This window comes from Brachyhypopomus gauderio, unplaced genomic scaffold (assembly GCF_052324685.1).
Source record: "Brachyhypopomus gauderio isolate BG-103 unplaced genomic scaffold, BGAUD_0.2 sc54, whole genome shotgun sequence".
Taxonomy (NCBI): Eukaryota; Metazoa; Chordata; class Actinopteri; order Gymnotiformes; family Hypopomidae; genus Brachyhypopomus; species Brachyhypopomus gauderio.
The window spans coordinates 2571664-2589326 of record NW_027506878.1 but is presented as its reverse complement, the minus strand read 5'-3'; the positions used below and the strand labels follow the sequence as shown (position 1 = coordinate 2589326).

At 43.0% G+C, this 17663-nt stretch overlaps 1 protein-coding gene across 1 annotated transcript in view; it reads right to left on the bottom strand.

Annotated features, from left to right (window-relative positions):
* smarca1 (SNF2 related chromatin remodeling ATPase 1) overlaps positions 1-17663 on the bottom strand; it is a 46287-nt gene that overhangs the window by 12429 nt on the left and 16195 nt on the right. Inside the window, 8 exon segments of the mRNA XM_076987590.1 lie at positions 1-61; positions 509-634; positions 10936-11081; positions 12401-12533; positions 13845-13997; positions 14419-14540; positions 15926-16152; positions 17270-17379. The exon segment at positions 1-61 is cut by the window's left edge and continues 50 nt beyond it. Of these exon segments, the coding sequence (XP_076843705.1) occupies positions 1-61; positions 509-634; positions 10936-11081; positions 12401-12533; positions 13845-13997; positions 14419-14540; positions 15926-16152; positions 17270-17379 (1078 nt within the window).

The following is a 17663-nucleotide window of genomic DNA, read 5'->3' as shown; positions in this document are numbered from 1 at the left end:
CCACTGCATAGTTTGCCTTTCTCTCTCTCTTAGGGGGTTCAATCCACTCCATCATACTCAGCTGGAACAAACACACACAGCGTTACTCAATACTGTATGCACACACATATTCCATCATACTCAGCTACAACAGTTATATACACACACAGGTCCAATAATAGATATAATGTTTACATACAGTGCACAGACATGCTCACTGTATCAAATCTAGTTACAAAACACACACACACATACACACACACAAGAATTTACACCATAGATACACATGTAGCATCATTTTTAGATACAACACACTTACACCCTGTCATTCACAACTACAACTCTAAGTTGACTCTAAGGTTAACAAAACCTTACTCACCATGTACAACTCAACTCTTACTCACCATGTACAACTCAACTCTTACTCACCATGTACAACTCAACTCTTACTCACCATGTACAACTCAACTCTTACTCACCATGTACAACTCAACTCTTACTCACCATGTACAACTCAACTCTCTCTCACCTTCTGTTTCTCTCTGTAGTCCTCACCCTCAAATTTGTACAGGCTGGTTTCTGCACTGGTGTCCATGGTGAAGTTTCTAAGAGAGCTCTCTCCTAGGTTCTGCATTCTTTCATTCATCTCAGCCGTCTGACAGGAAGATATAGAGACAGACATATAGAGACTCATATAGACATATAGAGACTCATATAGACATATAGACATAGAGACTCATATAGAGACTCATACAGACATATAGAGACTCATATAGAGAGACATATAGAGACTCATATAGAGACATATATAGAGACTCATATAGAGACTCATATAGACATATAGAGACTTGTAACCCCTATTAAGGGTGCAGTTCCAGAAACCTTACTTACTGGTTAAGTATTTGTGCAATGAGAAATTTCCCAATTGGGCCGATCAGAGAGATGCTAGTCTCGACTGCAGAGCCAGGGCAACCAAATACATAAGAGACCACGCTGAATTATGAGAAGTGTGTTTGGAAGAGGAAAATTACACTTCCATTTAATATAAAACACAACAAAGAGAAAACTGTTGGCATCAGACATATAAAATTATTACCCGGGTAATTGAAAATAAAACAAATATTCCAAATTATATGTATACAATGAAATCAAATATACATCCACAATTCAATGTGATCACAGTTCTCAGTTCAATGTCCAATGGATTCACCGGGTTGAGCAAGTATACAGCCTTACGACTGTGGGGTGCAAGTTTAGCCTACCGCACCGCGAAGTGAAGTGACTCAGTGCCAGTGGTGAACGGTCTTGATATCAATGGTGCATGCATTCAGAACAAAACTCGGTTCGAGGGTCTGGGCTCGGCTCGCCATCCAACGTGTCCAACCTGAACACGATGTTCAATGCTCCGTTTCACTCTCTCTCAAAAAACCTGACCGATGCAGGGGATTCACGGTGGATTTTCAAAGTATAGGCGGTGAAGAAACTCAAATTCCAGCTCACGGCGGCAAAGAAAAAACAATGAAAGTAGTATTTGCTGTGCTCTACTGCACTTTCACCAACTCTACTTCTGTCTCGTTTCAAGCACTACTCGGTCAACTCCGAACTGAGTGTGTACGCACCGCCTGCGGGAGGGAAAAGAAAGAATTCCCGCGAACATCGTCTAAATGTACCTGCGTGTATCACGCAAGTTCATTGGCTGATTGTCCAGATTATTGCAACCCAATCACTGCCAAAAGTATACGCTATCCTTAATAAAATAATAAAATAAATATATATAAATAATGTGGTTTTGTCATTATTTAAAATGAGTCACGTTTTAGTCTACTTTAGTCTACAATATTAATTTAACTATATTTCTATATGGTTACAGTTACTTCTGATTATCTAATTTTAACATCTAACGTCTCTCTCTCTAACCTGGGTTACACCCTCCCTGCCAGAAATTATGCACGTCCCTGTGCATGGGAGTGGCTGCTTAGTTGTAGGATTAGGGCAGGTGTTAACATAGAATTCTGATTCTTGGGATTCTTGTAAGACATCTGTAAAAGCTGTGCTTAGCCCTTGGAATAATGACTGAACAACTGATACCAATGGGTGTCCTAGGCGTGAATACTGAAACCTTTCAGGTCTTCCCCTGTCTCTCACTGACCGTCTAGTAACATCATGTGTGTCAGTGGTCACAGCTTCACTTGATTCTGCACTGCTTTCGGCAACCAGAGATGTATCAACTTCCTCTTGCTTTTTGTCTTGACAAGAACTTGGTTCAGTGTGCTTTTCAGTTCCAGCCACATCTGCAGGATCTGGGATGTCTGCAGGTTCTGGGGTGTCTATCTGAGGGTTTGTCTCAGCTGGTCCAGCAATCTCTGTTTCAGTCAAATTAAATGATGAGCCTTCAAGCCGATCACTCAGATCGTCCATGCAAGGATCTTCAACAATTTGTGTCTTATCCTTCACAAGGGTACTAGGAGTTATACTAGTGCCATCTACAGGGGCATCAACAGGTAGGTTTTCTCTCTTTTGTCCCCTAGGTACCTCGTAAATGGATGTGAAACTGGTGGGTGTCATATCAGGTAGTCTTCTAACTCTGTCACATTCAAAATCTTCTTCAAAGTCAGAAATCGAATCTACTTGGTCGTGGTCAACAAACTGCCTCGTCTGGGGTCGGCGTGGAGGTGGCTTGATAGCAGGCTTTTCTACACTCATTGGTAAGAAACCGCAGGGAAGTAGAAGGTCTCTATGCAGAGTTCGCAGTGGACCATCCTGGTGTTCAGGCCTGACCGTATAAACTGGGAGGTCTCCTACCTGCTTTATCACTACATGGATATCAGCTTCCCACCTATCAGCAAGTTTATGCTTTCCTCGCAGACGGACGGCTCGAACTAAAACTCTGTCACCTGCCTCCAGTTTAGAGGCGGATACGTGCTTGTCAAACCTTGCTTTATTTGCCTCCGCATTCTTTTCAGAATTCTGCTTGGCTATCTTGAAACTCTCTTCAAGGCGTGACTTAAGCTCCTGTACATACTGTGAATGGGACTTGCGCTGACTATTTTTCAAGGGTAGACCAAATGCCAAATCCACTGGTAGCCTTGGCTGACGTCCAAACATTAACTCGTAAGGACTGAATTTGGTCACCTCATTCCGTGTGCAATTGTAGGCGTGTACCAGTGGTTTCACGAAACTCCGCCATCGCAATTTATCTTCATCCCTCAATGTCCCAAGCATATTCAGCAGGGTCCTATTGAAACGCTCTACGGGATTCCCTCTGGGATGATAAGGTGTGGTATGAGTCTTACGGATCCCCATAAGCTGGCATAACTCTTTGATGACATGCGACTCGAAGTCTGGGCCTTGGTCGCTATGCAAACATTCGGGAATACCATAGTGGACTATGAGATTATCCCACAGACATTTTGCGACAGTCTGCGCCTTCTGATTGGGGGTTGGGATAGCAATGGCGTATTTTGTGTAATGGTCCGTAATAACCAAGACATCCTTAGTATTTTTATTGTCAGGCTCTATGGATAGAAAATCCATGCACACGAGTTCTAAGGGTCTGGTCGAGGTAATGTTTTTCAATGGTGCGGCTTTCTCTGGCAAACTCTTTCTCCGAACACACCTTTCACACGTCTTGACCTTCTTTTCTACATCATCCACCAACCTCGGCCAATAGAATCTGGCTCTTATTAGATCCAGGGTGCGATCTACACCCATGTGACCCATATCATCATGGAGACTTTGCAGAATTATAGGACGAAACTCTTCAGGCAAGACAAGCTGATATGTGGGAGTACTACCTTCTAAACGCCTACGATACAAAATCTGGTTGTGTAACCTGAGGCGACTCAACTGTCGTAGCAAGCAAGTAATTTGGGGAAGCTCGGTTCGAAGTGCTGGAACTAACTTCTCACCACTCTCCATCATATTGATAATTTCCCTAATGCAGGGGTCAGCTCTTTGTTTGTCCCTAATCTCCTCCTCAGAAAAATGAGGAATGACTGGTAGGCCACCATGCTGGTCTTCACTCACAAAGCTGTCTGGAAGAGCGTCGGGGGAAACTGCTAAAGACTGCACTAAGGCAACTCCGCTAATCCCTTCCATGTCTTCACTAATAGTGTTGGTAACTAGATGCTTCTCACAGAGAGCATACACAACATCCTGACCAATACTAATACTAGAATCTCCTAGATGCGTGTGAGTGAACTGACGAATTCGCTCTCGTTCTTTTTGAGACTGAAGATCATCAGTCAACCCGCCGTGGGGCCTCCGGGATAGACCATCTGCATCGGAGTTCTGTTTTCCCGCTCTGTACTTGAGCTTGAATGTGAAAGACGACAAAGCAGCTAACCACCTATAACCAGTAGCGTCCATCTTAGCAGTGGTGAGAATATATGTTAGGGGGTTACTGTCAGTTACAACAGTAAATTGATTCCCGTACAAGTAGTCATTAAACTTTTCAGTCACTGCCCACTTTAATGCTAGAAATTCTAGTTTGTGGGCAGGATACTTTGATTCACTGCGCGAGAGCCCCCTACTGGCGTAAGCTATTACTCGCATTCTGCCTTCCTGTTCCTGGTACAGAGCCGCCCCTAACCCTGTGGTGCTGGCATCAGTGTGAAGGACGTAGGGAAGTTTGGGGTCTGCGAATCCAAGAACAGGCGCCGTAGTGAGTTTCGTCATGATTGTGTTGAATGCAGTCTCACATTCAGATGTCCACCGGCCACCGAAGGGTTCCTTTGGGTCATGATATTGACTGGATTGTGCTTTGGTTTTGAGTTTAGCACTCTTTCGCAGTGGTGGGTACCCAGATGTTAGATCAGTGAGGGGCTTCATAATACAGGAGTAATCCTTAATGAACCGCCGGTAATACCCCGAGAACCCAAGGAAAGATCTCAACTCCTTCAAGTTTTGTGGCCTGGGCCATGTTTTTAAAGTTTCCACCTTGTCAGGGTCCGTCTCCACTCCGTTCTGGGACACTATATGACCCAAATATCTGACAGAGGTCTGGAAAAACTTGCACTTTGCTGGAGAAAGCTTTAATCCATACTCCTTCAGACGACTAAGGACTCTCATCAGCCTGGTCTCATGTTCTTCCAACGTCTTTGAGAAAACAATTAAATCATCCAAAAACACAAGTACTTCTCGCAAATTCATATCGCCCATACACTTTTCCATTAGACGTTGGAAGGTGCTGGGAGCATTTGTAACACCTTGCGGCATGCGGTTAAACTGCCAGAACCCAAGAGGACACACAAAAGCGGTCTTTGGTTTGTCTGCTTCCTCCACTTCAATCTGATAATATCCAGATTTCAAATCAAGCACAGTAAACCACTTTGAACCAGTAAGAGCTGAAAATGTCTCCTCCATGTTTGGAAGTGCATACGCATCCTTCACAGTTTGGAGATTTAGCTTCCGATAATCCACACAGAGACGAACTTCTCCGTTCTTTTTCCTCACCACTACTATTGGAGATGAGTATGGTGATTCAGATTCACAGATTATTCCAGCTTGCTGTAATTCTTGCAGGTGCTTACGGACTGCCTCCAAGTCTTGTGGATGTATTGGACGCGCTCTGTGTTTAAATGGTGTTTCGTCAAAAAGCTTGATGTGATGTTTTACTCTGTCTGTTCTGCCAAAATCCACATCACCATGAGCAAAAACTTCAGGCATACTACTTAGTCTCTCTGTAATGCGCTCTTTCCATTCTGCCGAAATTGGAGAATCGCCGAAATTTAAACTCAACTCTGATTTTTCATTCTGACTTGGCTCTGCTGCATTTACACTTTGCCGTGGGGGCAGAACTGTCTGGATGGCACTAAGCTCAGCTAGAATACATTTGGGAGGAACAACTACATCACGTTCCGATTCATTTTTTAGCGTTACAGACACTTTGTAGGGCGGCTGACTAGGAATGTCAATGAGACTGGGTTCTACAAGCAAACCCCTTGGCAGAGAGGACCAAGCGGGATGTTCTAAAATTGCTGAAGTTTCATTGATGTGCTCATTTACTACAGCACAACCATTCAGGACTACACTCTGTCCAGCTGGAATTAACTGTGGACTTTGGTCTTGGAGTTTAACCAACCCAAATGCACTGCCTTGGCGTTGCTGATGCCTCACCTCAAGAATGTTAAGTACTGCTCTATAGCCATAAGAGGCTGACTCTGGTTTCTCAGCAGCAGCTTCGTTAGCAGTCTCGTACAGAACATCAAGCGTGTTAGTGCCAATGAGCACGTGAGGTTGTGACCCAGTACTAGTGTCTGGGACAACTAGAGCAAGTGTTGGGACTTGTACTTCTATTCCAACAAATTCCTTTGGGAAAGCGACACAAAGCTCAATATACCCCAAGTAAGGTACAGGCTGGCCATTTGCTCCCTCAACCTCAAGTAAGTCAGAAAGTGAGCTAACCTGATGGCCAGACAAGTGTTTTTGGAAGAACGAATGGGACACAGTGGTCACCTGAGACCCTGTATCTAATAAGCAGTTAGTACAAACATCCCCTATGTTTATCTGTGCCGTACATTTTGCTCCTACTAGCCCCTTTGGTAACGTACGATAGTTCCGCTTCGTGCGTGTTTGTTTCAATATGGCATGCATGTGATTACTTCCATTCCGTTTAATTTCACTGGGACTCACTTGATCAGCTCCAGTCCCCGTCCGCCCCTCGACAGGAACTGACCTCAGTTTAAAGAAAACTTGGACTGATGCTGAATCTCCCATAATCGCTGTCTTTCCTTCAAGTCCTTCCTCTTAGCAGCTACGAGGGCTGGATTAGCGTCAAACTCACAAGCAGCGACAATGTGTCCATCTTGCCCACAGTGAAAACAATACCATGGTTTTGGCTTGGAGACTGAACAACCAACGGAAGGTGGCTTACACTCTTTCTTTGCATGATCAGGTTTTTGAGTTTCAGTTTTTTTTGGTGGTTCCCTTTTTGAAGGTTCTGTTCTTGATACTGCTTTTCTCTCACGTTTCTTTGTCATCATAACTGTCAACTGGCTTTTCAATTCTGCAATTTGCTTCTTTAACTCGCTCATCTCACCTACAGCAGATTCAGCATGTTCTCCATCACAATTGCAAACACTGTGCGTGTGTAGGGCAGCTTTGTGCTTAACAGTTCCAAGATGCTGTTTCATTCTCACTGTCTTGGCCTCTTGCTTTTCTTCAGCTGTACGCAATAGCAGTAGCAGTTCAGCAAATGGTGGGGGATTACCCTTTCTGCACTCTAACTGAAGATCAACCAGCAAGTTATTTTCCCAACAGCCTCTACAAAACTGCTTAAGGAGGTGTTTATCAGCATCATGAGTTGAAACTCCACCTGCTCTCACAGCAAGGCTCAATGCTAATTGAAGGCGCTGCAAATAAGTAGAAGGCTTTTCTCCCATATTCTGTAGGGTGTTCATAAATTGTGCAAAGAGTTCCTCTCCATCTTCAACTAAACCAAAAGCTGAATCTAGAAGCTGTAGATAGGATGTAGGGGAAGCTTCAGGACCAAGATGTCTGATGACATCAGTAGCGGGAGCCAAAAGGCTTTCAATGATTTTCCGTGTTTTTTCAATGTCTGAGACTGAAGGGTCATTCATCATCAGTTCAACATGGGAGCGCCATGTATCATAGTCTACCTCACTATAGGGTCTAGGATCCTTCCCAGAGAAAGTTCTCAGCCTTATGGATGAATATGCATGTGAAGATTTATCCTCACTCCTCACTATATGTTCTACCACTAGCTTCTGGACTTCAGGAGGATTAACTACACCAGCATTCAGAGTGGGAATCACTGTTTGTCCAGGGAGCAATGGTGGAATTTTTAACTGGGTTGTGTCACAGCTATCAGACCGATGCTCAAGAGGATTGTTAATCAATGGGGGTGAAATCTCTGGTTGATAGGACCTTTTTTCCTGTTCAGAACTAGTAAATGGTAGGCTGGACTGCTGTTCAGCAGGCTCAGATGTTTCCATAGACTCACCTATTTGAGCTAGTGCTTCTTTTAACATCTCTTCAAAATCCTTGCCACCTAACTTGGCTACTCTTTTTAATTCACCCAGGTATGACTGCGTAGCACTGTTACCTACTTGTCGGCAAAATACATCAGCTAAAGCCCTCACACAATATCTAGCATCAGAATCACCCGACAGGGCCTGGGTATGTGGCAGCATGGGCCCTAGAGTCTGCAAGGCTGTACCGTAATTGTACTCTACAATTAAGTTTGAATGGAGCTCTGAGGTGGGATCATCTATCGTAAGAATTCTGTTTATCGAACCATATCTCTTTAGAAATGTAAGGATTTCTTCCTCTTTAATTGGCCCAGTTATTTCACTGACTATGACTGAGTTTGGAACTTTAACACCTGAATGCTCAATAAACTCCATTTTGGAAAGGAAAATTATTCTACACTATTTAAAAAAAAAAATGTTCCCCAGATTCAGCGTGTGTCTCAACTATAAGTTTTGGTACAAAACTGGCTCCTGGCTGGCTCGCCAATTTTTCTGTAACCCCTATTAAGGGTGCAGTTCCAGAAACCTTACTTACTGGTTAAGTATTTGTGCAATGAGAAATTTCCCAATTGGGCCGATCAGAGAGATGCTAGTCTCGACTGCAGAGCCAGGGCAACCAAATACATAAGAGACCACGCTGAATTATGAGAAGTGTGTTTGGAAGAGGAAAATTACACTTCCATTTAATATAAAACACAACAAAGAGAAAACTGTTGGCATCAGACATATAAAATTATTACCCGGGTAATTGAAAATAAAACAAATATTCCAAATTATATGTATACAATGAAATCAAATATACATCCACAATTCAATGTGATCACAGTTCTCAGTTCAATGTCCAATGGATTCACCGGGTTGAGCAAGTATACAGCCTTACGACTGTGGGGTGCAAGTTTAGCCTACCGCACCGCGAAGTGAAGTGACTCAGTGCCAGTGGTGAACGGTCTTGATATCAATGGTGCATGCATTCAGAACAAAACTCGGTTCGAGGGTCTGGGCTCGGCTCGCCATCCAACGTGTCCAACCTGAACACGATGTTCAATGCTCCGTTTCACTCTCTCTCAAAAAACCTGACCGATGCAGGGGATTCACGGTGGATTTTCAAAGTATAGGCGGTGAAGAAACTCAAATTCCAGCTCACGGCGGCAAAGAAAAAACAATGAAAGTAGTATTTGCTGTGCTCTACTGCACTTTCACCAACTCTACTTCTGTCTCGTTTCAAGCACTACTCGGTCAACTCTGAACTGAGTGTGTACGCACCGCCTGCGGGAGGGAAAAGAAAGAATTCCCGCGAACATCGTCTAAATGTACCTGCGTGTATCACGCAAGTTCATTGGCTGATTGTCCAGATTATTGCAACCCAATCACTGCCAAAAGTATACGCTATCCTTAATAAAATAATAAAATAAATATATATAAATAATGTGGTTTTGTCATTATTTAAAATGAGTCACGTTTTAGTCTACTTTAGTCTACAATATTAATTTAACTATATTTCTATATGGTTACAGTTACTTCTGATTATCTAATTTTAACATCTAACGTCTCTCTCTCTAACCTGGGTTACAGACTCATATAGATAATAATAATAATAATCCATTTTATTTATAGTGCACTTTACATTTCAATGAAACCTCAAAGTGCTAAATATAGACATATAGAGACTCATATAGAGACATATAGACATATAGAGACTCATATAGAGAGACATACAGACATATAGACTCATATAGACATATAGAGACTCATATAGAGAGACATATAGACATATAGAGACTCATATAGAGAGACATACAGACATATAGAGACTCATATAGAGAGACATATAGACATATAGAGACTCATATAGAGAGACATACAGACATAGAGACTCGGAGAGACATATAGACATATAGAGACTCATATAGAGAGACATATAGACATATAGAGACTCATATAGAGAGACATAGACATATAGAGACTCATATAGAGAGACATACAGACATAGAGACTCAGAGAGACATATAGAGACTCAGAGAGACATATAGACATATAGAGACAGAGACATAAAGACATGTAGAGACTCAGAGAGACATACAGACATATAGAGACTCAGAGAGACATATAGACATATAGAGACATACAGACAAATAGAGACACAGAGAGACATACTGGTATTGAGTGGTGTAGATGGTGTAGCTGGTGTTGAGTGGTGTAGATGTTGTAGCTGGTGTAGATGTTGTAGCTGGTGTAGATGGTGTAGGTGGTGTAGCTGGTGTTGAGTGGTGTAATTGTTGTAGCTGGTGTAGATGGTGTAGGTGGTGTTGAGTGGTGTAGATGTTGTAGCTGGTGTAGGTGGTGTAGCTGGTGTTGAGTGGTGTAATTGTTGTAGCTGGTGTAGATGGTGTAGGTGGTGTAGCTGGTGTTGTGTGGTGTAGATGTTGTAGCTGGTGTAGGTGGTGTAGCTGGTGTTGAGTGGTGTAGATGTTGTAGCTGGTGTAGATGGTGTAGGTGGTGTAGCTGGTGTTGAGTGGTGTAGATGTTGTAGCTGGTGTAGATGTTGTAGCTGGTGTAGATGGTGTAGGTGGTGTAGCTGGTGTTGAGTGGTGTAGATGTTGTAGCTGGTGTAGGTGGTATAGCTGGTGTTGAGTGGTGTAGATGTTGTAGGTGGTGTAGCTGGTGTTGAGTGGTGTAGATGTTGTAGCTGTTGTAGGTGGTGTAGCTGGTGTTGAGTGGTGTAGATGTTGTAGGTGGTGTAGGTGGTGTTGAGTGGTGTAGATGTTGTAGGTGGTGTTGAGTGGTGTAGATGTTGTAGGTGGTGTAGGTGGTGTTGAGTGGTGTAGATGTTGTAGGTGGTGTAGCTGGTGTTGAGTGGTGTAGATGTTGTAGATGTTGTAGCTGGTGTAGGTGGTGTAGCTGGTGTAGATGTTGTAGGTGGTGTAGATGTTGTAGATGTTGTAGCTGGTGTAGGTGGTGTAGCTACCTTCTTTGCTCCTCTCTCCAGGATGGTGTCGATGTCTTCATCTGTCAGCTCACTGTCCTTAGAGGCGAAGACATGAGTGGCTCCGTGTCTGATCATCTGAAGCATCTCATCCTTCCCAAGTTTATTCTGCTGGTCAATCAGACGACCTGAAACGCACGTCCCCCAAGACAAAGGACACACACACACACACACACACACACACACACACACACACACACACACACACACACACACACACACACAGACAATGTAGCAAAGGAGGAAGTCCCTCAAATTTTAGTCAACACTAGCAAAACAAAAGCAGCCTAACATTGCTTGGTTTAATGTCGCTCTCTCTTTCTAGCTAGTTCTCTAGCTAGATAGTTCTCTGGATCTAACTAACTAGCTAGCTAACATAAGCTAATATTAGCTAGCTAGCTAACGTTATTAGCAACGTTATATTTATTCTGCCACAGAGTAGAATTGGTTTCAGCTGTTTATTCCTGATTTAACTTAATATAATGTGATATAATACTTTCTATAATGACTGCAGCTAGCCTGCTAGCATGTTAGCCTTTGAAACCAGGTCCATTTATAATGTGCTAGTTTGATACCCGATGTTAATCACTAGCAGAGATTACAAAACAGTAAATGGTAATGTTAGCTTGTTACAGCACATGCTTCAGTGATGCAAGTATAAAGGATAAAAACTCTCATTTGAGCAAGTGATGTTGTGTGACTGATGTTAGCAGAGGTGTTAATTCCAGGTTCAGAAAGTAAAAGTCCTCACCAGGATTTTGCTCAGGCTTCCTGGATTGTGTTGATTCCACTAATTTTACCTGGATTGCACTAATTAGAAAATCTAGCAAGCTTGAGCAAAATCCTGGTGAGGACTTTTACTTTCTGAAACTGGAATTGACACCTCTGGATGTTAGACTGACCTAATTAATCCCTTCATGTATTAGCTGTTAGCATACTAAACTGACAGGCACACGAGAGCTCTACTTGTCTTAGCTAATATCCTTTACTCTTTTGTTAGCTATATTGTTTGATATTTATGTCTTTATCAGACATGTATCTACATATGTAGGCTACATTATCATTTATAAATGCATGCATGGAGGAGGAAGAATTAATGTAAAATTAACATTTTCTATAAATTCTGGTCCGTGAACATATTTAAGAAGAATTGAGGTGTTCATGTTACATATATCACACACTGATGTTGATGATATTGTTAACTGACACTGGACTGAGTGTAATGGGGCCCATTATATTTACTGACTTTGACCAGTCTGGGTTATAGTCTCGGTTTTGACCAGATGTACATGCTTTCATGGTTTTATATTGGCAAACAGCATGTGTGTGACGGCCGTACACATTATTGGCTTTGGGAAAAGGTCAACCAGCTAGCACAGGTTAACTCTGAATTTGCCATTACAAAATATGCTCTGTTTTTATGAGGTGTGTGTGTGTGTGTGTGTACCCTGCTGTATGACTATGGAATCCAGACGGAGTTTCATTTCAGCTCTCTCCACGATTCTCTCCTCCACCGTGTTCTCGGTGATCAATCTGAACACTCGCACACGTTTCTTCTGACCGATCCTGTGGGCCCGGTCCTGCCCAAACACATCACACATGCACTTTTCAGGAGTGTGTGTGGGTGTGTGTTTGTATGCATGCATTTCTGTGAATGCATGTGTGTTGAATGTGAGCAAGCATGTGTGTGAATGTGAGCGTGCGTGTGTGTAATACTTATGTCAGTGTTAATTTTGACAGCAATTTTTTATTTAGATTTAGTCTTAGTCTTTTGACTAAAATGTCATAGTTTTTGTCATAATTTAGTCATTGGATTTGTTTTTAGTTTTAGTCGACTAATTATCATTAGAATTTAGTCGACTAATTATCAAAAGAATTTAGTTGACTAAAATATAAATGGTGTAATAGTCATTATATACACTTGCACAAAATGAAACATACATTAATCAGTTATAGAATATTATTGTTTGTATGTGCAATATATACAAAAACAAATTTCCAAACAACTCTATTGACCTGAACTTATAGTTATTGAGCATAACAATAACAAAACATTGATGACCAGTAGGCCCGCTCTACCTGAAAACATATGGAGTTTGTTATGAACAATACATATTACATTCTATATAAAACTGGGTGCCGTAAAAACAATGCCATAGCCCGCAGATGTCGTTTCATTTGTCGTATTTTTCCCGACATCATCCACATGGTTTATACACACGTCTTATTTTTCTCAAAGTCAAAGGAGAAATGTGTCCATATATCGCCTCTTATCTTTCTCCCTGCTGACGTTGTCGAGTTAACTTCGAGTTTAATTTCATGAGTGACCACAGTTCACAGGCTGGTTTGGTCTTCCCAGGTTCTGAGCGATGTGAAGATGTTAGTACTGATTGGATGGTTACCCGGTTTGTCCCGCCTCTCCATGTACGCTAAAGTAGTTACGGTTGGATCTCTTCTTAACTTATCCCTACCTTTAACTAAACTAAATCAGGTCTGATTGAATGTCGTCGCTGGCCAATATTTTCGTCTCGTTTTTATTCGTTGACGAAAATGTCCATTAATTTCGTCATCGTTTTTATTCCTTCGTATAGTTTTTATTTAGTTATCGTCTCGTTTTCGTCATGAAAAAGGTTTGTTGACGAAAACTATGACGAAAATTATTCGTCAACAAAATTAACACTGGTGTGTGTGTGTAATGTGTGTGTGTGTGTGTGTGTGTAATGAGTGTATGTATGATGCGTGTGTGTGTGTGTGTGTAATGCGTGTGTTTGTGTAATGTGTTTGTGTGTGTGTGTGTAATGCGTGTGTGTGTGAGCGTGAGTGTGTAATGCGTGTGTGTGTGTGTGTGTGTGTGTGTGTGTGTGTGTGTGTGTGTGTGTGTGTGTTCTCACCATAGCCTGCAGGTCCACCTGTGGATTCCAGTCAGAGTCATACAGAATGACAACATCTGCGGTTGCCAGATTGATTCCAAGCCCTCCTGCTCGAGTGCTCAGCATGAAGATGAACTTGGTGCTGTTTGGCGCATTATATGTCTCGATTGCAAGCTGCAATACAAATGACCTTATAGCAGAACTTCTGTGTTTACTTCAAAGTCAGATTTAGAAATGTAAACTATGCAGGTTTATGCAAAATTTGTGGATTTACCTCTGTGCAGGTTCACCTCTCTATCTTCATGTAGTGTATGTGTGTGTGTGTGTTCACCTGTCTTCATGTGGTGTGTGTGTGTGTGTTTTCACCTCTATGTCTTCATGTGGTGTGTGTGTGGGTGTGTGTTCACCTCTATGTCTTCATGTGGTGTGTGTGTGTTTGTGAAAGTGTGTGTGTTCACCTGTCTTCATGTGGTGTGTGTGTGTGTGTGTGTGTTTTCACCTCTATGTCTTCATGTGGTGTGTGTATGTGTGTGTGTGTGTGTGTGTGTGTGTGTTTTCACCTCTATGTCTTCATGTGGTGTGTGTGTGTGTTCACCTCTCTGTCCTCATGGGGTGTGTTTCCGTCCAGCCGACAGTACTCATACCCTCTCCACATGCAATAATCCTCCAAAATATCTAACACACGCGTCATCTGGCTGAAGATCAATACTCGAGAGCCTACACACACACACACACCCCCGACACGCACACACACACAAACAATTTTTTTTTTATAAACCACATTTCAGATCCAGACCAGGGTCTCTAGTTCTGTGGCCGTGCTGGGGTGTTTAAACCACTGCAAGGCAGCAGGTTTAAAAACCTGGTGTTAAAAACACTAATGCAGTGTGTATTTATTACCATTTACCAATCTTACATTTCCCTGAGGGAACCATCCCAAAGGGATCAATAAAGCTCTGATCTAATCGAATTTGTTAATTCGGTAGACAGAAATAAATGTGCCTGTGACCAGGTGGGCGGAGCTGAACCCATTTTGGCTTAAACCTGTGCTTACACTACCCTACATCATGTGAGATTTAATCTTCCCTCATTTCTGCCACGCCCACACGCTCCTACCTCACAGTCTCATGGCTCATTTCTGCCACGCCCACACGCTCCTACCTCACAGTCTCATGCCTCATTTCTGCCACGCCCACACGCTCATACCTCACAGTCTCATGCCTCATTTCTGCCACGCCCACACGCTCCTACCTCACAGTCTCATGCCTCATTTCTGCCACGCCCACACGCTCCTACCTCACAGTCTCATGCCTCATTTCTGCCACGCCCACACGCTCCTACCTCACAGTCTCATGCCTCATTTTTGCCACGCCCACACGCTCCTACCTTACAGTCTCATGCCTCATTTCTGCCACGCCCACACGCTCCTACCTCACAGTCTCATGCCTCATTTCTGCCACGCCCACACGCTCCTACCTCACAGTCTCATGCCTCATTTCTGCCACGCCCACACGCTCCTACCTTACAGTCTCATGCCTCATTTCTGCCACGCCCACACGCTCCTACCTCACAGTCTCATGCCTCATTTCTGCCACGCCCACACGCTCCTACCTCACAGTCTCATGCCTCATTTCTGCCACACCCACACACTCCTACCTCACAGTCTCATGCCTCATTTCTGCCACGCCCACACGCTCCTACCTCACAGTCTCATGCCTCATTTCTGCCACACCCACACACTCCTACCTCACAGTTTCATGCCTCATTTCTGCCACACCCACACACTCCTACCTCACAGTCTCATGCCTCATTTGTACGCTAGTACTGTTTTCATGAAGAGTACCAGATGCTATTTTTAGAACAATTAACCTCTTTCTTAAACACACAAACATAATAACCCTTTCAAAGTCTAAATAATGAGTCATTTAACTGAAGAAACACCCATGTGATTACCCTTTCAAAGTCAGACTAATAAGTTGTCTAACTAAAGAAACACACATACACACTCACGCCGTTTTCCTTGACGTTTAACACACATACTCCCTGCTGCCTGACACACCACACACACACACACACACACACACACACACACACACACACACCTTGCTCCTTGACTTTGGGCAGGAGTTTGTGGAGTGCAAGCAGCTTTCCACTGTTGGTGACCAGGTGAGTGTCGGTGGTGTAGGGCGGGCCTGGCTCCGCCCCGTCAAACAGGTAGGGGTGGTTACAGCACTTCCTCAGCTGCATCAGGATGTTCAGTAGACGCATCTTATCCATCTTCCCTGCCGAGTTCAGAATATCAATATCCTTCATCAGGATACGTGTGTACCTGCAGGACACACACTCACATACACACATACACAACGCACACACACACGCATACACACACACATATACACAGTAACACACACACACAATGCAGAAACACACACACACAACACAGAAACACAACATCGACAAAGATAAACCGCAGTCGGTATATATATGTATATACTAGTTGTAAAACATGATTTTGATGCAAAATCTGTATAATCTACTGAGGCATAAAAGCCTTTGTTATTTTCTTACAGGACATAAAATGCCATGAGCACTCTGCCTCTGTCAAGACAGCTAATTAAGCTGTGGAATAATGCTAAACTATGCGGTGCTAATTCTATGCTACGCTGGATTAATGTTATGCTGTGCTAGGTTAATGCTATATTAATGTTATGCTGTGCTAGGTTAATGCTTTGCTACTGTGTTGAAACAATGAAACACGAGTGAAAAAGTGAAGCCTCCGTGTGTCAGCTGCCCTCTAGTGGCTGGCTGCAGTACAACTTTTAACCCCGCCCATTGCCATGTAAGTGAACGGGCCGGACGAGAAACTTTGAATTTTTATTACACGTAAAATACGTCAATTCTATAACACCCCATTGCGTTAGTATCTCTCTCAGTTTTTTTCTCTACGATAAACAGATTTTTATAGAAGTTATTAAGCGTTATTTAAAGGGGTGTGGCGATAAGGTGATTGACAGTTAAGAGCTGTGTTGATTGACATCTAATACCAGACGCTCAAACGTGAACGCGCTCAACAGCAAAACTCTATCAAAACTCAACAGCAGTATTAAAACCTTTTACCTTTGTTTATTTTGTAAAACGTCAAAAGTTTCTATACTGGTGGGCGTATTCTAACGAATGTTGGGGCGGAGATACGGTCTCTGGCGGAGATACTGTCCTGCCTACCGGTTCTAATGCGCATGCTCTGGCTCCAATTTTCATCTACTGCACAAGCGCATCCAAGATGGCAGCATCCAGGACGCCATCTTGGTGGCTTCAAAAATTCACAATGTGAGTCAACGGTGACGTACCGTCCATTATGTATACGGTCTCTTGCTGGGACAGTTGAACACTAAAGTGGGCAGTGCTTGTGCCGGCCTGCTAGGTGGCGCTGTGGTGCGTGGACTCACCATTCGCGCTGCATCTTGCTCAGGCCCAGGTAAATCTTCACTTCCTTCTTGGGTGGGAGGCTCCTCTCCACTTCCTGTTTGATCCTGCGTAGCAGGAATGGCCGCAATACCTGAGAACACACACACACACACAAACACGTCTTTATCAAATCAATTATCAGCATGAATGTGTGTAACCTAATGTGGTTTGGGGTTCTGTGTGCATTTTACGGTGTACACAGCAAAAACTGAGTTCAAGTTTTCAGAGTTAAACATTTCAGAGTTGATTTTCACTCCCAAAGAGCAATTTTAACACTGTTAGATTTAAATGATGTTCGGTGTTGGAGTTATTTGACAGAGTTGATCAAATCAGTGTTAATCTAACTAAATGACTCCAACAAAGACGTCATTAAAC